Source organism: Dermacentor andersoni, chromosome 3 (assembly GCF_023375885.2).
Source record: "Dermacentor andersoni chromosome 3, qqDerAnde1_hic_scaffold, whole genome shotgun sequence".
Taxonomy (NCBI): domain Eukaryota; kingdom Metazoa; phylum Arthropoda; class Arachnida; order Ixodida; family Ixodidae; genus Dermacentor; species Dermacentor andersoni.
This window is the reverse complement of record NC_092816.1, coordinates 40,309,584-40,332,500: the sequence shown is the minus strand read 5'-3', so window position 1 is coordinate 40,332,500 and position 22,917 is coordinate 40,309,584. Positions and strand designations below refer to the sequence as shown.

The 22,917-nt window shown below is 45.1% G+C and overlaps 1 protein-coding gene across 1 annotated transcript in view; it reads left to right on the top strand.

Annotated features, from left to right (window-relative positions):
• The window catches only part of LOC126517508 (uncharacterized), a 57,910-nt gene that overhangs the window by 32,131 nt on the left and 2,862 nt on the right, over nt 1-22,917 (top strand). The window contains exons 3-10 of the mRNA XM_050167241.3: nt 53-164; nt 8,698-8,791; nt 11,059-11,113; nt 13,157-13,297; nt 15,029-15,189; nt 16,494-16,592; nt 18,952-19,100; nt 21,646-21,817. Coding sequence (XP_050023198.2) covers nt 53-164; nt 8,698-8,791; nt 11,059-11,113; nt 13,157-13,297; nt 15,029-15,189; nt 16,494-16,592; nt 18,952-19,100; nt 21,646-21,817 — 983 coding nt within the window. The remainder of the gene's footprint in view (nt 1-52; nt 165-8,697; nt 8,792-11,058; nt 11,114-13,156; nt 13,298-15,028; nt 15,190-16,493; nt 16,593-18,951; nt 19,101-21,645; nt 21,818-22,917) is intronic.

The following is a 22,917-nucleotide window of genomic DNA, read 5'->3' as shown; positions in this document are numbered from 1 at the left end:
GCAGCACGGCCGCGTTAGTGATCGACGCGGCGCGCCTTTCTCGTTCGCGCAGGGCTGGTGAAGATCGCCGAGTCCCTAGGCCAGACGCTACTTCCACCGCGCAAGAAGATCGTCGTTCTACTCATCGGCAACCACTCGGCCGGCAAGAGCACCTTCATCAACTGGTATGCGTTTTCACACAAGTTCTGGCAAATTTTGCGTGCGCCAAGAGAGAGAGTGAACTTTAATGAGCACCAGCAGTTCAGTCGAAGATTTTTTTTTTTTAGTGTCATAATGGCGCTTTTAATTAAGTGCATCCGTGGGGCCAAATGGAACACGGTGGCCAAATACACAAATAAACACCGAACATATACAGGTTGTATTCTTTGTATTTCTTATTTTGCTCCGTCAAGTTTTTAAATATTGCCTATAGCAGAAAGCATAATTCTGACACTTGATCTAAATTACTGGATGAGGTGGCCATTACTATTGCGAAAAAGCAAAATGCTTAATTAAATTATTAATGTACTTACGTCAATGAACTATTAAATTAATTACTTTGCGGCACATATTTCAATTTACGAATATGTAGCTAGTGAGTATGCATGGCATATCGCTTAGAAGGAATTATCGGGACTATGCATACGCCAGTTTCGAGATAGTAATAATTTTCAGGCTGTCCGACGAAATGCATTGGCATTTCAGTTTCGTTTGTGCTTCATCGCATACAACAGCGTTTTCTTACAAAAGTGGAACAACAGTGCATTTTTACCGCAACTTTGACGGCACATATATATGTCGAAATCTATCCTATATATCCTCTGAATTCGTTGCAAGTCTACATGCCTTGCCGCCTCACTCGCTACAATTCGTATATTGAAGTATGCACCGTTAAGTATATAATTAACATGTAATTAGCGTAATTATTTGTTATTTAATTTGATTTGTCATAGATGTGATGGCCTCCCAGTCGAGTAATTTAGATGAAGGGTTAATACTGTACTATTTGCCACAGGCAATTAATAAAAATGTGGTGCAGAAAAAAAAAAGTCGCCGTATCGCCCGAAAGGCGAAGCATCCACTGCGACAGCAAATTATTAGACAGCCATACGAAGTAAAGGTAGTAGTTATATCGACCGTATAAACTTGTAAACACTTGCTTACTAACTAAATTGATAAGCATACATGGTGTCAGCGCGCACAGGCAGACATGCATTGCACACATCGCATTCGATGACCGCGGACACTCGCTGTCAGAGCGCTGTCGCGAGAGGAACCTCGGCAGCGGCAGCGAGCGAAGTAACCTTCGTGCTCTCTCTCGCTCCAACGCAGCACTCGAAAAAGTAACTCGGTGAAGATGATTGTTCAAAGCGTCGAACAGAAAAGAGCAGGAGCGTCAGTTTTGTTGTCTGCTTTTTCCGTCGCAGTAAATGAGTCTCGGGAATCGCTGAAGTCTGCCTGTTTTTAACATTCCGCTTTCGTAGGAATGCAGCAGCCGTGACCGGAAGTCGAACCCTAGGCCTCACGCTCAGAGCCTCTACTCCTGGGCTGTTTACAACAACTCCGGTGCTATCAAATTTAGCTAACGAGGAGCGATTTAAGCTGCTGACGTATTATAACTACCGTGCGTTGGCGTTCGGGGTTTCCTCTTCGGAGCGCATACACGTACATATGCGAGCTCGGAGAAAACGATGAGTCGGGGTGCTTTCGGCCTCACGTAACGACGACAACCGCGTCGGGAGCTCGCGCTTACGACCTCAGCGTCGTTGGCCTTGCGGGAGGTCTGTGTACGCAACCAGGAAAGAAAAAAAAAATGAAGAGAAGCCGCGCTGAAGCGTTGCGTGGCTGAACGCGTGTGTGTGTGTGCGGGTGTACGGAAGAGGCTCAGCACACTTGACTGTGACAGCTGCGAAGGTTGATGGATCGAACGAATGCGAAAGCCGAGAGAGAGAGGAGGTGGTCGGTGGGGGGGAAGCGGGCATCTCGTGTGTCTGTGTGCGTGCGTGCGTGCGCAGTTCGCCTCCCTGGAAGCGTTTACCGTATACAGGAACAACGACCGTTGCCCGTTGTGCTGTCGCGCGTGTGATGTTGCGTTTGGACGTGGCAAAAAAAGGTTAGTCGCCCTCACGCTTGCTTGCCGGCGCCGCGTGATGATGTGCCAGAGAGGACGATGGCTTGCAGCGGACGGGAACCGCGTCGTCACTTTGTTGCCAACAGAATAGCAGTGGGGCATGCGGACGGTTTCTGCGAACTTATAATCGCGCGGTTTGGTTTTGATGTATTAATTAAACTTCATCGATTTGGTTTAGATTTCGCTGTGGGCGCAGAGGATGCGTGCTTTTTTCTTTCTTTTCTTTTTCTTTTTTTTTTTTTTACTGACAGGAATAGTTACATTTTGCGTCGGCCGTTATCACTGACCATCGACATATAGATTCGTGGTATTGACTAACACCGCGAGTTTCGACCATGTGTATTGACCATGAGATCAACTATGTGCTATTGAACATTGGTATTCAGTTCGGGCAGACTGGTATTGGCATTGGGCATTACCTACGATCTTCGGTATTGACTAACCCTATCGACCCGATGCATTGAAGCTTGAATTGGCATTGGCAATTGGTACTGTCGGGGCCTTCATTGTTGACTGTGCGTTATTGTATACATTCGTATCAGCTGCCGACCGTTGGTATCGATACTCGAGGTGGCTTTCCGTTCTCATTCCGTGCCCTGCTTGGCAGGCAAACGAAAGCTTGTGTGAATCGGATGCTGTACAAAAACGCGTAGACACAAATCTACGCGCTAGTGGGGCTCTTGCTAGTGGAATTAGGTTCTACGTAGATTTTTCTTAACATTGCTTCTAACATTGCATCTTAACACTGCATCGGTGAGTCATCCGGCATTAACGTACTTATGCTAATTCTGCGGCTTAATAAAATATATGGACAGAAAGCCGGTGCACGGTTCCTATGTTTGTGTGGAATTGGGCTTCGGCGTATGCCAGGATCGAGCATCCGACAAATCTGTGCCTGTCTTTCAGGATTTACGTGCTGCTTGCTCACCTATGTCGGTTGTCGCGTTTTGTACATAATGTATCGTTTGCTGATCGCCGCGCACTCATACTTGAAAGTTGCATGCGTGTTTATTTAAGACCTACAGGTCCAGCACACTATTCAACTTTTATGAGTACCTACAGTCGTACGTTGGCGCAGATAGAAATTGTTAAGTGGCAATGCGCAGGAGGGTAGTGAGACAACGACAGACTAGACTAAGTGCACTGGATGTTTCATAAACTTTGACGCTGCTTTGAATCGCATTTCGCGCGCATTCAAGGAATTTGCTTTGTGGCACCCTAACGCGGTTTCACTTGTCCATAAGCGTGATTCTTTTCTTTCTTTTTGTTTTTATATGTACTTTTATGGTGGTAGTTGTGCGAACACGGTATAGGAATGGTTTTGCCGTACGATCGGAGCAGTTCGGAAAGTGGTCGACCGATCCCCTGGTTAAAACTCGACGCAGCTAGGACACGATACCGCGTCGCGCAACCTTGGATTTCGTAGAGGCACGCGAAGCACGTGGACTACAGCTTCTCGATTTTTTTATTGCTCGTAAAGCGGGCTCTCGTTGTGACGTGGCTGATCGTGACCCTCCGCGTTTGCATCGACGGCCGACCTCCAAGGCATACTGTAGAATAGCCGCTCATCGCAGAACGCAGCAGCTGTACGCGTAGGCAACGCTCCGATTGGTCGCGCCGTTCCAGGCAGCCTCCATCGCCTGGTCCGACCGGCCAATGAACCGGAGTTCTCAAATGACACCAGTTGCGAAGCTCCGCAACGAAATGCGGTCATCGGCAAGTGACCAGCTTTTAAGAAGAGCTCGCCGACTTAGGCGCCTCCTTTGCGAGATTCGTTATTCATTATATGCACCTGCGTTGCCTGCTGTGCCTTGCCCTAAGGAACGACATCTTTCAGTTCGGCTGTTTGTCCACAGGTGGCGCGAAAGCTTGTAAGCTACGAAGTTCGGGGCCTATTTCTACGTCGTCTTTCGAAACGCTAGGTCCACCTCCAGTTTCCGCAACTGGCGTCATTGAAAAAGGCGCTCGCAGTGAATCGGCGACCTCCGTTGCGAACGGCGTCCGTCGCCAGGGTTTGCGTGACCTACATTCGCGATCACCGCCTGCCCCGCTGCCTTCCTGCCCGCCTGCCTGCCTGTACCGCGGAGAGGTTTTTTTTTTTTGTTGCGTGTCCGCAAGGCGAGTTTGTGTGTGTGTGCGTATGTCTATGTGCCCGGCAGGAGGGGAGGTGGAGGAGATGGCGCGCGCCGCGCGGCTTCTTACGTTTCTTATCTCGCAGCTTGACATTTCCCCGTGTGAGCGAGAGCGAAATCGCAGCAGAGGCAGGGTTGCTAGCAGTCACCGCTGTGCGGCAACAACAACGAACAACGCCTACCGAAGGAAAAAGAATACCGCACCGCGCTACGGTTCTCACATATATGCACGCGCTCGCGCGCGAGTCGTCGTGGTCGTCTGCTCGGCTAAACGGGTGTCTTCGCAGCTGTGCTAGGGAGAGTTTCGCTCTTCGTTCGACCTCGATCGTTCGGTGTGCCGCTTCGTCGAATTTTCCACAGGTGGACATACCCGTCTTCAGTATAACTGCCAGCAGTCCCGAATTTTGTGTAAAAGCTTGCGAATTTTGTGGCCCGTTTTAGGATTTTACGAGTGCTACGGCACGTTCTACGAAAAATGCTGCTCGCGAAAAGAAGTTTCGCTCGTCAGTCTCCAAACCTGTTGGAAGCCTAGCTTCTGATGGCGAATGTACTTGCTTCGAGCAAGTTTGTGCTGACCAGTTCCTGAAGCAGGCGAAATCGGTAAATGCAAAATAGCCGAACAGGGTCACTGTAATATAAACGCGTTTGGTTGCTTTTCGGCCTGTGCTGTTCCAAGTTTGTTGCTGCGAGTGGGCTGCGTCTAAAGTTAAGTAATCGTTAATAACGTGCCTATGTATCCTACAAAGCAAGTGTGCTCCGGAGGCATTCAAAAACAAGTGTGCTACCTTCCCACCCCCCTCACTTTCTCCTCAGTGTTGTATTTACGGGATTTTCCCAAAATTAAAGTTCACAGGTTGGCAAATACGCTTGAAAAACTCGACTCGATTTCCTTTCTTTTTCTATTTTCTTTTCTTCGCCTCGGTTCTGTTCATCGACCGGATATGTACAGTGCGCGTCACACTTCGGTGCAACGGCTAGCAACGGTTTTTAACTCTAATTGCAGCTCAAGCTAGTCTTGAAGGCCTTTAAAAGAGTCTCTTTAGTACGCAGCAGTGGCTTACGTAACGACATCCGCTGCTTCTTCATCCGTTAGAACAAGGCGGACGCATAATACGGAGATCGCGTTCTCGGTCGGTCAGTCACTGGACATACCTTCCACTTTGGCCAGCGTGGCGCCTCGTGGCGCTTTTGTGACGACTTATAACCGTTTAAAGCACTGCGAAAACGCTGTTGTCGCCAAATATGATCCACGGGGAGTGGCACTTCCTGTTAGTGCCCTCGGGCACTGTCCCCTTCCGAACGCTGTCAGCACCTGTTAACGTGTGTTTTCCCCGTTTACGGCTGCCCAAAGTTACGCACACCAGTGGGCGTTAAACATTGTCGGTTCCTTACGGCATGTACTTGTGACATTTAGAATCGATGAAAGCATAAGAGCTCTCGCGTGAAGTATGCGGACGACTTGAGTCAGTTTCCGCTTCACGCAAGATTTGAGGATGCCTTTTTATTTTTGCGTTACCATTGGGAGTGTCAAAGTGGGAAAAGTCCACACACACACACACACACACACACACACACACACACACACACACACACACACACACACACACACACACACACACACACACACACACACACACACACACACACACACACACACACACACACACACACACACACACACACACACACACACACACACACACACACACACACACACACACACACACACACACACACACACACACACACACACACACACACACACACACACACACACACACACACACACACACACACACACACACACACACACACACACACACACACACACACACACACACACACACACACACACACACACACACACACACACACACACACACACACACACACACACACACACACACACACACACACACACACACACACACACACACACACACACACACACACACACACACACACACACACACACACACACACACACACACACACACACACACACACACACACACACACACACACACACACACACACACACACACACACACACACACACACACACACACACACACACACACACACACACACACACACACACACACACACACACACACACACACACACACACACACACACACACACACACACACACACACACACACACACACACACACACACACACACACACACACACACACGCACGCACGCACGCACACACACACACACACACACACACACACACACACATATATATATATATATATATATATATATAAACTGGTTCTGAAAACAGCTGACACGGACGGCGCGTGAGTCTAGAAAGAGCGCGCTGCTGTCCTAGGTGCTTCTGGGAAACGGGCGCATTTTATTTCTTTTTGTGGATCCCCGAGCGATTGACACTGAAGGCAGCACGCGGCGCTCGCGCTCGCTGAATCTTCGCGTGCGCTGCCACTGGCGGCTTTTCTTTTTTTCGTTTTTTTTTCCTACCTGTCGAAACGGTCTCGTGTGCGGGCAAGCAAAAGCAGGAAGAAGAAAATCGGTGATGCTCTTCCCCCGCGAGCTTGTCCATCTTCTCTCTCTCTCTCTTCTACTTTGCGGTCTCGTCCGCGTCTATGTTGTTGCGCTGTCCATCTTGCGAAGACAGCGGAGCGAAGAAGAGGCCAGCCGGACAGTTTTTCTTGCGCCGGTGTCCAGACGACTGCGGCGCCACGGACGATGTGCACTTGCGTCTGTTTGTTTGTTGCCGTCTGCTCGGGCACCCAGTCGCCTTGTGGTCGCCGCTCGTCTTCGCTGCCGCCCGCTTCCTCGCGTCGCAAGGAAGAGACCCAGTGGCGGCGGCGGCCGCCTTTTCGCAAAAAGTGTGCTGCGCGCGCAGCGTATTGCCGACACGCGCCAGCTAACGGTGTAATTTCGTTTTTTGGTGCGGTTTCGTCGGACCGACAACGCGGCGTGTGAAATGTGAGCGCTGTCCTTCCTGTGTATGCGTACTGCCGGCTCTCCGCTCTTCCCCGTTCCGCTCCGCCCCCCCCCTCCCTCTCTCTCTCTCCGGCTGTTGCAAGCTAGCGTCTAGCGCTGGGTCTCCGGCGGGCGGTGTTACTACTGCAGCCGTCTTCGATCGGGTGAGAGTGACATTGTTCCATTCCGCGAGATGCATTATTCTCTTTCTATCACGGTTTGTGATTGCCGCGTTTTTTTCTTTCTCTCATATGCTAGTTCATCCACGGGCTAGAGTTACGTTGCAGTATTCGGATAGCGCGAGGAGCTAGCGTATCAGCTCGCATTTCGCGGAAGTTTAGGTTAAATTTTATTTAGCTTAAGATCTGCGTTCTGGCGTCCGGCAAGCGGTTATTTCCTCATGACGAACCCGAGGGCCGGAATATTACTATTGCGATGCATGCTGCAGGGAACAGTCGAGACGCCTTGGACAGCCGACGGATGTGACGATTTCAAGCCCTGATGAGCGCGTTAGCAGACGATGCATTCAGCAGACGTGCCGCGACGTCGCGTCACTGAGCTGTCATCGAACTCTAGTAAAGTTGCTAGATTTTTACTTTTGATGAGGCGCGTCAACGTTACTCGTCGGGTGCTACGCGAAGCATTGTGCGACGCACTCGATCCCGCGAGCCTGACGGGCGCTGACGTTTGTTGGTGGGAGGAGAGGAACTTCCGTGCGCAGCGCACTGTGAGGCCGCGCTGGCGGCGCGGATCCGTTACAACGTCCGCGCATGAAAGCCGCCTGCCCGACGAGCCTGCTCGCTCGCGCAAGTAGAGCGCTAAGACAGCGGCAGCAGCGCGAGCTCTCCCCGTGCATTGCATGCATGCGCCTAACCTAGAAACGGGAATGCCCTCTCTTTCTTCCCCCCCACCTTCAGCCTTTCTTCATTTTTCTTGCCCAGCTGCGCGCAGGAGCTGCAGGAGCACAGCCCTTGTTTGCGCTGCTGCGCTCAGTTGTGTGCCCTCCGTTGTCGTCTGCTAGGCGCTCCTGCGCGCGCGCGTCCAGCGTCGTCCGCGTTCGCGGCGTTTTGTGGCAGTGGACGTGAATCTCGTGATATTCCTGTCCTTGCGCTGGTAGCGGCAGCAGCCCAGGCAACTACGCGTCGTGCAACCTGCCGTCGTTGCAACCTGTAATCGCATTGTGCCGTTCGAAGGACCTTGCGGGCGAACGGACGAGCGTGTTACGAAGCGAAGCCGCGCCGTAGCCCTGACTTTTCCCTCTCTCTCTCTTCTCTTCGCCTTCATTTTTTTTTTGTCTTTCGTCAACCGACGACGACGACGACGAGTGGCCGGGATTTTGTGCGCGAGCGGTAGTCGGCTGTTGCGCGGCGTCCCCCAGCTACCGCTGCTGTGACTGTGCGCGTTCGCACCGCCGTAGTCGTCGCCGCGGTACCCCTTTGACGCTCGCGCTCTGCTTTTCGGCGCGACATTGCGCTCACCTAGCGCGCTCTTGTGCAGGTACATCGAGGAACATGTGCAGAAGACCGGGGTCGCCATCGAAACCCAAGGCTTCGCGCTCGTCACGAGCGGGAAGAAGCGGGAGTCGCTCACGGTAAGTGCGCATCGATTCATTTCTTCATTTATTTCTTTATATTCTTTTTTTGTCTCAGTGATGCGCGATGGAACTTTCTTCGCTTAGAGGTGCTGTGTTCTTGTAGTCAAGCTTTAGGTGTAAAAGTGTATGGGAAAGGTGGTGTTAGGTAGATTTGTATTTGAGATTCGCACTCAGAGAACTCGCAAGGAACGCGTCAAGTCTGTCTGCTAGGCTGCGCAATTGGTCACTGGTGCATAACTCGGTTAACAGCGTGGCGCTCGTCGACACGTTATTGCGCACAAGCGCGCGCACATGCTTGGATCACGTGATCGCGAACTAATTGCGCGCGCTTTTTGTGCGACCATCTGTGCAACCGACATTCGGCTGCTCGTATGAGCTGTAAGGTAACCTGCGAAAGAGCCAACAGTGAGTGAAACCTGACCCCCTCACCTCCCCCTTACTTCCTGCCCTTCTAGTAAATGTACTCTCTTTGTCAGCTGTGAGCGATTGCAGCTATATTGGTTTGATAGCTGCGTGCCAGAATGCTGCACAGATTATTGGCATGGCATTGTCAGCTACACCTTATCTTGTTGTGTAATTAGTGATCGAATGGCTATTTATCATTGGCTGGATGGAATTTCAAGATAAGGCTGACTGATGAAGTTATATTTAGCAGCAAAATAATAAAGGACACTGCACGGCAGAGGTTCTATCCGAAGATCTCCGGTCCCTTCGTCACATGAGCCCACACTGTAAACTGCGAATCTGGTTATCTCATCAGTCCATATGATTTCGTGTAATGAAGTATTGCAACACAACTTGTGTACATTTCTATCTACAAATGAAACCTTTATGCGTAGCTGCCTGTAATTTAATCATGTTTATTACATTGGGAACAATCCACTTTGCCGTCTGTTGGTCACTAATAGACAATGAAGCACGATAGGAGTGTTACATTGAGGCACACATTGCTTTTATCCAGGTGCCCTGTGACTGAATAACACTGATAAGACTATGTACACCCGATCGCAAAAAGTCAAGGCTAGCCACCCATAGGCAGTGACAACTTACTGGCCTTTAGGTCTTCGCAATGGGCTTTAGTTGTGTTACATATTGATAGTAGCAGTAATTCCCAATAATTTCACTCTGATACCTTGTCATTTTTCTGTTCAGGCAGTCTTTGTGAAGCTGGGGAACCTCTGAAGCACTTGGCTTTAATGTTGTTAGCATGGTGTTATCCAGGTATCTATATTGATATCTAGTTACAAGAAAGTGCAAAAAAGAATAGTTGCAATTATATTGAGGCCACATAAATAATTATATTGATAAAAGTTAAAGACACTGATGAATATAATTATGTCATGAAAATGATTAAATTGATAAATGTTCAAGGTATATACATCAAAAAATACTAATGTTAGCTTTTGTTTTCTTTCTTGGCAACATATTTGCAACATATTTAACAGCCCATGTCCTGTTCTATCTTGACATAGTCAAACATGCAGCCATTGAGAGACGGATACCATTGCATTTATTTGTCAAAGCTTCGCTTGCTCTGCATGACATAGCAAATTGGGCAACATTTTTGTATGACAAGCAGTTATTAAGGTTTCATCACATGGTTTTAATGTCCACCAGGCAGCATCTATAAATGCTTTTGTTGCCTTCGGAATGGGCCTGGTGCACTGCTTGCAGAAGTGTACAGGACTGGACAATATCAAATATCATGCAGATGCTGCGTGGGAAATGGTCTCCAACATGTGTCGCTCCCAGCTACTTACAAGTATCGGAAACGTGTTTTGACAAAGGCAGGCAGGAAGGCAAATATGCAATTATGCTTCCATATCTTGTATCATGCTGAAGCGCTGTGCCCTCATTTTCTCATAACTGGCCATGGTAGCTTAGTTGCTATTGCATTGCACCGCTGAACTTGAAGTCATGGATTCAATCCCGGCTGTAGCAGCTGCATATGTACATACATATACTTGTACATATGTATAGGTGCACATCAAAGAACTCCAGGTGGTAAATATTAGTGTGGAGTCCCCCACTACAGTGTGCATCATTGTCATATTGTGGTTCTGGCACATAAAACCCAAGAATTCATTTTTCCTTTAGTTTTCCCATACACCATTGTACAGGAACAGAAGGTAACACAGGTGTTTGCTGTGTTTAGCTCTGTATACGGTGACATGTTCAGATGTGTGATGTGCTGATTGTTTAGCTTCATAATTGTATAAATTATTAGTCCAATTAATACTTTCTTGTGTCAATATCGATTTCAGGGGAATGCCACCTTACACCTTTACCCACACTTCAAGCCACTACAGAAGATTAAAGGTGAGGTTATGTTTTTGGGGAATCAGGGGCCTTTCTACTTCATTGTGTTGGTGTATGTTTGTTCCTGCAAACCATAGTTAATAAGCATAAAACAGTTAAGCCTGCTAATCATCATTGCCTGGCTTTCTTCCTTTATATTGTGTAGAGTTCAGAAATGGTTGTGTCATGATAAATAAGAAAGAAACTCTTGAATGAAGAAAAGGCATAAATTGCTGGTTGGGAAGTCATATGAAGTGCTAGTCCGGGTGCTTGTCAAAGCATTGCTCTGAATGAAGGAAAGGCATAAATTGCTGGTTGGGAAGTCACATGAAGTGCTAGTCCGGATGCTTGTCAAAGCATTGCTCTGGTTACTCGTTGCTTATTCTGTAACTGTGGTGTTATGCTCTCGTAATGCCAACTTCAAGCTTTCTTACTTTTGTTTTATATTTCACACATTGCGTCACAAACTGTCATGAAGATCGCAGGAGAGTCCTACAATAAAGAATAATTGGCTCTGCTTGCAGTGTTGTAACATAATGTAGATATAGGTGTTAATGTAAAAATATACTAGAAGTTGATAAGTATATCAGTACCAGTGTATTCATGCTAGCCAATAAGTGAAACATTGTTAAAACATTGTTAGAATGCGTCTTCAGAAAGTGTCAATCAGCGGCACTTATGTTCCCTCATACATTGCTTTTTTGGATACATCTATGCTGGCATGTTTGTGTTGCACTCAAACACTGCTGTGTGTGGACCCTTGATCCTGCGCGTGTGCTTGAAGCTGTTCCTATCCATTCCTGGATGCAAGTACGTTCGCATGGGGATTAGCCCATCTTTGGGCTGCTGGCTTGTTGTCTCAATGGGGCAAGCTGCCCAATGAAGGGCTGGTTTCCTGCTGAACTCCCGTCGAGAGCACCCCTTCTGCAAGACCCGCCCACGTTTGGTTTTTCTTTGTTTTGTTTTGTTTCAAGTAGCTGCTTGCATGAACTATGTATTGCATTTGCAACGTTGTTTGACACATTTTATTTTGTTTTGTTCCCCAAAATTGCATGCATTGTTGCAATTGTCTGTCACTTGCATGTGGACATTCTTGGTTCGGCAATAGGGAACAATCCTACTCTCGGCATCGTTTTAACAATCCTGCATTTCTTTGATGAGAAACCAAAATTTTTATGCTGCCTAGTTGTACAGTCCAGTTGTCTGGGCATTGTGAACAAAAATTCAGTTAGTTGCTCGACTGAACAAAACAGTACCACGAGACAATATTGTGCTTCCCCTGAGTGTTTTTTTACCTGCTCTTCTGACTGTTGACGAGTTTGGGCGCAGCAGCTCACTACACAGGCTTCACATTTCATATGAGCGCTTAACACAAAGACAGTGCCCGGCTAGCCTAAGTGGGAAATGACAAATGTTTCAAAGACACAGTGCTATGCTTTTTTTTCTTTGCAGGTCATGAAAAGAAGAATTGCTTTGTTTGTCAAGTCTCATCACTGAACGTCTTGTACACTTGCTGCACTCGTACATTTGCATTTTAGTAAAGTAGAACATTATATTCTCAGGTTTTACATGCTGAAGCCGTGATCTGATTATGAGTCGCACCTTAGCGGGATGCTCCGGAATAATTTGCCCACTTGGCGTTCTTTAACGTGCACCCAATTCACAGTGCACGAGTGGACTTGCATTCCGTCCCCATCAGAATGTGGCCACTGCGGCCGAGATCGAAACAACAACCTTGAGCTAGCAGTGTTATGCGATCGCCACTGAGCTGCCATGGCACCTTTGCATTTAGTAGTGGACAGAGATAAAAGGGACACGCAGCTTCTAGTTGAGTTAGTTTGTGAAGTGCTTGGCTAAACTGTTAAATATGCATTTTTTTTCCCCGTTGTTTTGTACAAAACAGGTCAAAGCTCCTACAAGCATTAGCGTTAAAAGTCTTGCATTATACTGCAGTTAGTTGAGCACCTAGAGGTCTAGTGGCTTGGCTGAATTTCTGAACGATCGCTTCAAGTTTCTTTCCTTTTTCTTCTTCCATTTCTCCAACCTTGCAATACCTCGTTTTAGGTGTGGTGGATTACCTGACCACGGAGATTTCCACTTCGAGGCAGAAGAGGTTTAGCCTGGTAACATTTATTGACACGCCGGGATTGGTTGATGGTGACATGAAGTATCCGTACGACGTCAACCACACGATCCTCTGGCTAGGTGAGTATGTGAGCATTCTTTCTAATGCAACTTTTGATGACAGTACTTTAGGTTCAGCTTGGGAAAAAAAAAATTCTTACTTTCTGGAGTGACTCTCAAGAGTGGAACTTACTTATTTAGGTCCTCAGATGTTTTGCAAGATTGCAATCTATTTGAAGAAAGATGAAAGTGTGAAGTTTCACAACTTCATAACTCTGCATAGGGAACAAGCATTTCAGTTTTGTAGGCAACATCAAGTGAACTGGTTAGATAAGGCAAAAATAATAATAGAGTGCAGTTTACATAAGATCAGCACTTTATTTATGTGAGTCTTACAAATGTTGCATTCGCAATAATTGGCACACTTCAGGGCGATTTATAAATACCATATTTATCTGCTTTTGGTGCTAAATATGTGCAGCCTAGTAAATCATGATGTCTGTTTTTGTTGTGGAGTGAGAGAGCTGTTGACCTGATGCTTCTATTTTTATGGAAGATTTACAATTGTTTGCAGTTAAATGGGCCCTGAAACACTTTTCTAACTAATCGTAGAATGACATCACTATTAAATTACATCGCCTCACGAATCTCTTGCAGCAAAAAATTTTCGGATCCTTCACACGCAAGTGAAGTGACGTAGTTATCAAATCAATCAGAGGCTTTCTTTCTCCTTTCATTTACACTAGTGTGCTGAAAGCTTACACAGGGGAGACAGCAAGGAAGCAATGTCCCACTGGCCCCGCCCAGAGGTCAAACGCGAGACAGCTCGTGGCAACCTCGTTACAACCTCATTGCAGCCGCCGTATCTATGCTATGCTTTTCACATTGAAGGCCAAGCGCAGTTGTCGTGTTTAGACCGGCAGTGTTAAGATGAAATGGTCTTTCTCTCTTTTTGAGATTGCAGACGTATATATCTTTCATTTCAGGTGAGCGCTTCACTCAAAAGGAGTGCTCAGCTAGCCAGAGTGGGAAATGAGAAATGTTTCAAAGACACAGTGCCATGCGTTTTTCGTGACAGGTCATGGAAAGAATTGTTTCGTTTGTCAAGTCTCATCCCTGAATTACCTGTGGACTTGCACTCGTACATTTGCATTTAGTAAAATAAAGAGCAATAAATGGACAATAATTGTATTACTGAGAATGTTCTCTCGATTACGAAATCGGCCAATAGCTGTTGTAGGTCCAGCAGCTTGCAATGAAACTGGCGTTGACAACATTGTGGGAAGCCAGGGGAAGCAAGTGATATTTCACTGCTTTTGGCACGAGATTGTAAATTCCCTGCTGCACAAAATGCAATAATAATGGGCTCACATGTTCACAGGAGCCTCGTTAGTAGATAGGTAACGTTTTCTTACTATGTTCAAGAAGTGTTTCAGGACTCTTTAAAAAAAAGGCTTAAATGAAAAATCTCCTTGCAATCAGTAGGATTTAACTTCCTCTTTCACATGCAACCGATTTCATTCAAACCAGTTTAGCTGTTGCATAAAAAGGATATTTCTGCACTCCATGTGTTCCGAGATGGATGACGGAAAAGGTTTACTTTTAAAAAAATGTACCCCATAAATTGAAGCACTTTCCAGCTCGAGTGATTGGATAAATGAATTTTTATACATTGCACTCTGAACTTTTCCACATCGTAATGAAAGCTGGTTTGGTGCCAAAAGTTGCAAGAACTCCTGCAGGCCCCCTAAGCTAGACACTACTCTGGCAGTTTTTTGTTCTCTGAAACTCGATTTCTGTTTCTTTCTGCAGGTCAGATGGCCGATCTCATCTTTGTATTCTTTGACCCCATTGGTCAAGCCCTGTGCAAGCGCACCCTCAACATTGTCGAAGAACTTAACGACAGATTTGTTGACAAGATGCGGTTCTACTTGAGCAAAGCAGACGAGGCGGGCCATGAAGCCGACAGGCAGGCGAGTACATGACCTCTCAGTCGGGGCCCTTTTCCTTACCCAGTTGTTGGCAAGACACTAAATTACAGTTGTATATATAATGCACATATAATGTGCATATAATGGCAGCTTTAGTGCGCAATCATAGAGGAAAAAGTTTGCGGCAGGTGGAGGAAATGCGACCCAAAATCAGTTACGTAGCTTGTTACTGCTATCGCCGAGTCAGCAGTTGACATTGCGTTGTCACTGTACACTTCCTGAATTATATGGGGTGTTCCAGCTAACATGGATCAAATGTTTAAAAGACAACGGAAAAAAAAAGCAAAGTTTTCTATGTGGATGAAACAAGTCTCTAGTGTTTTAAGTGCCATAGACAAGTCCTACTTGGTTACAATTTGTTTTTTCTTGCATAAAGTGCCAAGGATGAGTTTCTTCTGTCCACATGGTTTGGCGCTTTTTTTCAAGGTTCGAATAACGAACGGGGCCTGTACATTTCATTTTGATGTTTTGGGGAGCTCCCTCTTTAGTCACTAAGGCACCTACGAAGTCCGTTCGTCCAGCAGAGATATTAAAAGTGGCGCCTGCCAGTCGCATGTTGCTACCCCCTGAAGCGGACACGTTCTTCGGAAGCAGGCCTTACTTGTTTGATAACACGGCACTTTGTGGACCTCATCCCATTCACAGCAGGCATGCAACATCCATCCATCATGGTGGTGCATTGTCTGTAGCAAAGGTCGAAGCAGTGCTGACAAGAGTCTGTAAAAGTAACATGCGTCTCGCGTAAGGCGTATGGTGGGGGACATTGCCCTGTAGTATGTTATGAAATCTAGCATACGAAAGCAATGCTCTAATCCTCAACAGCCACTCTTCGAGAACTTTGACTTTTTTGCATTTGCAACCTATGCTTCCTCCAAAATGTAATGCATCAAGCAGTTGCAACAGAACTAAAGCCCTATCAACTCCCTCATTTATAAACAATGTACAGGGTTCATGTCATTTTGTATTTTTAGACACACAATTGACTGCCCCCTTGGTTTATTTTATTTATTTATTTATTTTTGCTATGCGAGGAATTTGCTCTGCAGATGAGCAATTTAGAAACCTTTCATTTTCTGAATGCTTTTTTGGATTTCTTGCCAGCACCTAAAGGGTTAATATTATATGTAGGTATATCAAGGGTAATTTGACAGTGTCACAGAGAAGCTTGTTAGCTATAAGTTGGGCATTGTTATCTTGGTGTTTAGCCAGTCATTGGTCCTGCCACTGTCCATTGTGCATAAGCTTTAGATCTGTTAAAGAACATTCTGTCTGTTTTATTTTTCTAGAAAGTCATGATGCAGATTGTCCAGGAGCTGTGCAAGCGGCCAGGCCTAAACCGATGTGGGTTCGACATGCCGGCCATCTACATTCCAGATGCAAGCAAGGTCAGTTGACAGATACAAATACTGACTTCACTTTAATTTAATCCAAACTGCAGCCACAGATTCTGTGTGTGTCAGGTTTGAATTATATGAAGATGTGAATAAATTACCTAAGATCTGAGAGAAAATTATGATTTGAATTACATATACCAGTAGATGCATGCAAGGCCTGTTTGCATGCTTTCTCCTACTTGTGGAATCGTTAATTAGATTAGAACATACATATATACCAAGCAAGAAACATTGCAAAGTGGGTTTGTGTGTGAATTGATTGTAAATCTTGGTTGTAAATTTTGTGTTCCCAGATAGTGATGTATTGGTGAGCGGTTTATCTCTGCATGAGAGATTCGAAAATGGCTTTCTCTGTGAGCCACATTTTGGTTAGTCACTGGATTATCTGACTCATTGTCTTAGCAGAACTATATTGGTGCTTAATTGGCTATTGTGATCTGTCCAGAAATCAGTGTTCACCAATTTGCCTTTCATAAATATGTGTGTGTTGTGGAGCTTTTTTAATATATAACCGGTCTTTAAGCAGCTGCCTGTGCATGTGTGTGCTTGTAGGGCGGGAGCCTTCTAAAATGTTGAGGTTGATGTTGCTGTCCCAGAGGGAGTTGTGTGCATGTTACAAAAGATCCAAGGCAGGCCTTAAGAGCAACAAAATGTTGTTCTATCCTCACCTTATCACATTCTATGTGTTTTTGTTCGGGAAGTTCCAGATGGTCGTAGAAGTCTTTATTGCCAGGGTGAGCTGTAAACATTGTGCACCTAAATTAAAGCAACAACTCATTTTTTTTTCACTGTTCAGCCTAATTGGAAACTTCATAAGTAGAACTTAGGCCGTTGATGCACCAATGTATATGACAGTTTATGCACCATGTATATGTTGCTATCAGATTGCTGAACATGATATTTGTGTGCAGTTTTCTTTAACCAGTATGCTTATTATCAATTCAGGAGCTTTCGTTTGGATTGTAATGAAAATGTCACAGCTAGCCAAGCGGTGGGGGTCTTTTACCGACTTTTATGCCAGCCAGCATAATTTTTACACTTATCAATGCTATATCAGCGAAGTGCTAAATCGATAGCACGATGGAATGCTATGTGGTTGATGTAGATAATAATACTGGTCAATGAAAATAATAGTACATGACAGGCACACTGTCCATTATGAGTTAAATTTTACCTCCATTGTCAATGCATTTATCTTGTACCACATATTTATAAAATTTGTTTAAAATTTGTGCTTTTACTAGTGCAAATTGTATACATTATAGTGAATTCCTACCACCACATTTGGCACTGGTTGTGTTGGATGAACCTTTTGCTCAAAGCCAATTTGTCGTCTGTGCAGCAGAAGTTAACGCCATGTTTTGCAAAATTGTTTTGTAGTGAGAAATAGCAGTGAGAATCTTCAATCGTACATCCCGTTGTCTTTGTAATAGCCACAGCTTTAGGCGCATATTTGGTCGAACCACGGCTTTTAATTCATCAGCGCTTCCACGTGCCATAAGCTACTGGAATGATCTTCCTGATCGCATCGTTGCATTACATGACTCTGCAGCCTTCAAAGACCAAGTACTGCTCTGGTTTTCCTAACTGTGTTATTCACTGCCTTGTACTTCGTTAGTCACCCTTTTAGCCGCCATTTCAATGTTCCTTCATAGATTGCATATACTGTGCAATATTTTTCTGGCCTTATATTTGTAACTTTATACTTCTCATTAGTTCTTTGTGTCCTGTGAAACTGTTACCCATTGTATAATGATGCATGAGCTGCTTTCTTGTATCCTTCATTTTCTGTACATGCCCCCCTCACACAATACTCCTATTTGGAGCCTGTGAGTATTTTGAATAAATAAATAAATAAATAAATAAATAAATAAATAAATAAATAAATAAATATTTTGGGCACATCATTGTCATGGCACTTAATGACATCAAATTCTGATATGTATAGATAGCATCAATCCAAGAATAATGCCATAAGCAGCTCAAGGCATTAGACACCTATTGTCATTTATTGTGCCTGTGTGGCAAGCGTACTATTCGCTTAGCTGTTTGATACTGTGTGATCAAAAATATTTTGCTTCCTGATGTTGATTGTTTTGTGGTGGAGGAGGAGATGCTGCCACATCGAGATGCAAAAACTAGCCAATTATTTTTACTGCTTACGTGCTTACACGCTTCTTCGTCATCAGCGCATCGCCGCCGCCTTAGTTTTATTGACTGCTCACCCGCCTAACATGCTAATTTGGATTTCAGACTGAAAAAGGCGAAGTGTGTCGTAAATGTGTGTCAGCTCGTAGCTAATCATCCACAACTTCTTTTTTTCTTCTTTTTTTTCTTTATAACCAACCAGCAAGCAGTGCGCTGCGTCAACCAAATTGAAGCGGTGTGCAAGGACATTGAGAAAACCATCAACCAGACCGTGCAGAATGCACTCAACTCTCTCGAGCATGACTGTGAACGACTCTGCAATGAAGTGTCACTCAGAATTAGCCAGGACAAGTAAGTTCAAAGTCGTAAGAAGAAAGTGCTCTTGTGTGAATGCCTCGAAATTTAATGGCATTGGTGGACGCAGTGTCTGAATGAAGAATATAATTGCCCAAGACTGTATCAGTCATTCAAAATTTCTGAAGTGGTTTTATAGATGCATAACTTGGTAGACAAGCCAGATGTGATGTTTCAAAGTGATGTAGAAAAGAAAAAGAACCTACTCCAGCCATGAAGCCAGTAAAGTGCATAACTGAAGGCCCATTACTGAACTGTTTATGTAGTTTTCTTGTAAAGCAGTCTTGTGAACATGAAATCATGCAACGAAAATCACAGCCTCGGTGACTCGGTGGTCATGGTGTTTTACTGCTGAGCACGGTGTTGCGGGTCCGATTTCTTGCCGTGTGGACTGGATTCTGATGAGGGCAAAATGCAAAAAGCGCTTTTATACGTAGACTTAGGTCACATTAAACAAATTTTGGTGGTCAAAGTTAATCCAGTGCTCCCTGTACTGAATGTAAAATGAGCTGAAGAGTGGGGTTCGTTTCTTGTAAGCAGAGATGAAAGACTGCGGCCTAGACAAGTAGAACTTGACTTTGGCGACGTAGGTGCAAGCTAATGAGTTAGTAGTGCAGTCTAGTGACGTTCGCGTTCTTCAAGTACAGAGAAAGAAATTACTCCTTCAATTCCTCCACTGACTAGCGCCAAGGTAGCCCTTGACCCTTCATCGTATGTTGTGCCACTTGTAACCAGGCTTTACTCATTAGCGTTGGTACCTTAGTGAGGAAGAAGATAAATGTGGCAAGTTTTCAGTGCATTACCAATAAGTTTGCCATTTTGGAGTCCTAGTGACTGTTTGAGTGATTATAAGGTTACTTAACGGACTTACGCTGAATTTAGTGCCTCGCCCCCGTTTTATAGCAAGAGCCATATATGTGCCTTTGCGTGTCACTGCTTCTAATGACATAGTGAAAAGCTTATTAGGGGGCTATCTGGATACATCAAAGCTACTTTTATAGGAAAAGCACAGTCTTGAGTTATGATATTGTTTATTTTATTGCAATTAAGGCTTGCCTTAGCGTACTGTTGTGTATGTATTTGCATGTGCATAGGGCCTGTGCTGTGTATGAATTCAAGCAGTGCTTTGTGGGGTCTATTGTCATGTACACAGTGATCATTTTAAGTAATTGGTAGTTGTGTTCTCCTCTATCGGATTGCAAATGTTGACTTATGATTAGAGGAGGTAAATTAAAGCTATAGTTTGGAAATGATTATGGAAGACATCTAGGAACAATTAAAATGTAGAAAGACAGAATTACATGCAAGTTATCGTCATCATCACTTGGTTGCTTTTTGTTAACTTGGCCGGGACCTGGTGATCTTGCCCAAAAAAACAAACACTGCTGTTGGCATATCCAAACTCCGTATTTTGACAGAATAGGCACATTCAAATACTCTTTTTTTTTTTTAAACACAGAATGAATGATTGTAAGTGCTTAGATCACACATTATCACGCACTGTGCTTTGTTTGTATGCATTTCTAGCATTTTCTTAATCACATCTTGTTAGTGCATTTTCATATCTTTATGCCCTTACTGCTTCGACACCAAACTCTGCAGTAATGAATGAATGAATAAATAAATAAATAAATAAATAAATAAATAAATGAGCTGTAATTGTTGTGTTTGTTTGATTTCTGCACTTCTCATGATGCATCTATATTTAAAATGTGAAATTTTGTAGGGAAGATGCTCTACATATCTCTGTCTAAAACTAGGTTTACGGAGCCCAATATATAATTGCAGTTAGCCTTTAAAGGTCTCAATCACTGCAACGCCAAACCTAGCAGTTGGGGTTTGTTCACATCCAAGCATTCAATGTTTGGAGTGGCACGAAATCTCCAGTCATAGAAACGCTGGGCCGTTCACATTGCTTGTCCTTCGCACTGTCGAAGCTGCTGCCAGCTCTCAAAATACTGCAAAAGCAAAAAAGAGTGTGCAATATTTTACTATTAAGGTGGTTTGCCGAGTATGCACTCACTTAGGTGCACGCCCCCACTCAGAGTTTGCCCTCTGCACATTTTTTTTCTGAGTTTTTCTGGTTCGTGTTGAGGTTGCACTCTTTTATTTTTTGCATTAGTTTGACCTTCACAGCGTGCTACTTGTGTTTGATGCGGCACTTATTGTACAGAACCCGATAACATCTCACAGCCCCTGTTAACATCTGCTATTGCGATAGTCGTCTGCAAGATGCTGGGCTCAAATGCAGTTGCGCTGTGCCGCGAGAGAAGACTCGCTAGCTGACTTGCATTCCGATTGGTGCGTGGCGAGGGATTACGGCGGCAGCGGCGGCAGAAACCAATTTAGAACCACTGACTGTGGAAAAGGCTTTTTTGGCAGAATTTGCCGCCACCAAATCCTATTCCGTGCCACGCTAGACACTGAATGGCTCGGCCTGAACAAGCCTTTGTTGCCCCTCCCTGAAGATAGCTTCATCATATTATTTTTTCGCTTGTCTCGCGAGTTGTGTACCTCATACACACTTTCCCCTTTGCTGCAGCAAGGCGAGGTCAGACAACTTCAGCACGGGGGGCAGGGGCCTGTGCCTCGGACTGTTTGGCCTTGCGCTGCCATCCCTGCTTCTGCTCAACCTGGCCCTCCGCAGTGCACCCGAGGAGCTACTCTTCTCATACCTGGGGACAGGCACCGTCGAGTTCCTCTTCCTCTTTACTGTGAGTGATGGCATCACCTCGATTGATTGATTGATATATAGACCAATCTCACAGCGAGTTTCAATACACCGTCGCTGCCTCAAAGCATGCTGCTAGTATTAGTCCTTAGTGGCCTCAGGGAAAAATGGTAAGAAAATGTGTTGCATCATTTTGCACCGTGACAAACTCGCATAGGGCTCAGGATCAAAAGACAGGCAGTTGAGAATAGGACATTTCTACAATAGAAGTGGAATTGAGGACATGCACTCTCCCCCCCCCCCCCCCCCCAGCTTCTGCCTAAGATTTACACGAAAAATCTACTACAGTTTTGTTCTTGGCATTCCCTTCAATGTTGCCTTGAGCCCAAGTTTCAGTTGGAAGGTAGTGCGGACAACTGCTTTATGTTGCTGGCAATGCCAATGCACATACTCCGAGCATGGTCGTCGCTATGCTGCTGCATCGGCCCTTACAACGAAGTAGCAGCATACGAGGTGACTGAACGAGCCAGAGAGAGTGTCATAACGTCACAATGGCCTGCTCTTACAGGACCACATACTCTATGTCTTAACATCATAACATAGTAGAAACAAAACTGAAACTCACTGCAGGAAAGCTATTAGTAGCATACGTTAAATAATTTATGGTGCTCTGAGGCTTGAAAGTGTCTTTTCTGGGGTTTAGAGGTCTAGGAATTTCATTCAAACAAACGAATAGTTGGAAGATATGTCAGTACCCCTTTAACAAAGACAAGTAGAGCTAGTTGGTGCATTGATTTAGAATGCATAGTGGATTGAGCATTAAGACAAAACAAGTGTTGGCTAAATGCCAGTACCTGTCGTACCCTTTCTTCTCGTTCCTTATGGACAATATAATTATCACTTATGCATCGATTTCCCGTAGATGAGTCCTTTGTGAATGAAATCCTTGTTGATGAACTCATTGCTAAAAAGCAAACGCTTGCTGGCTAAGGCCAGCAGTCGTGTTCGCCTGTTTTGTCACTTGTGCCTTAGTGATGTACACATTCTTAAGCCATTAGGCCACTGCAATTCCACTCTACTAGCGTATACCTACATGACACAAGCTTGAGCAGGTGTGATGACTCTAAATTTTTTTATTACATT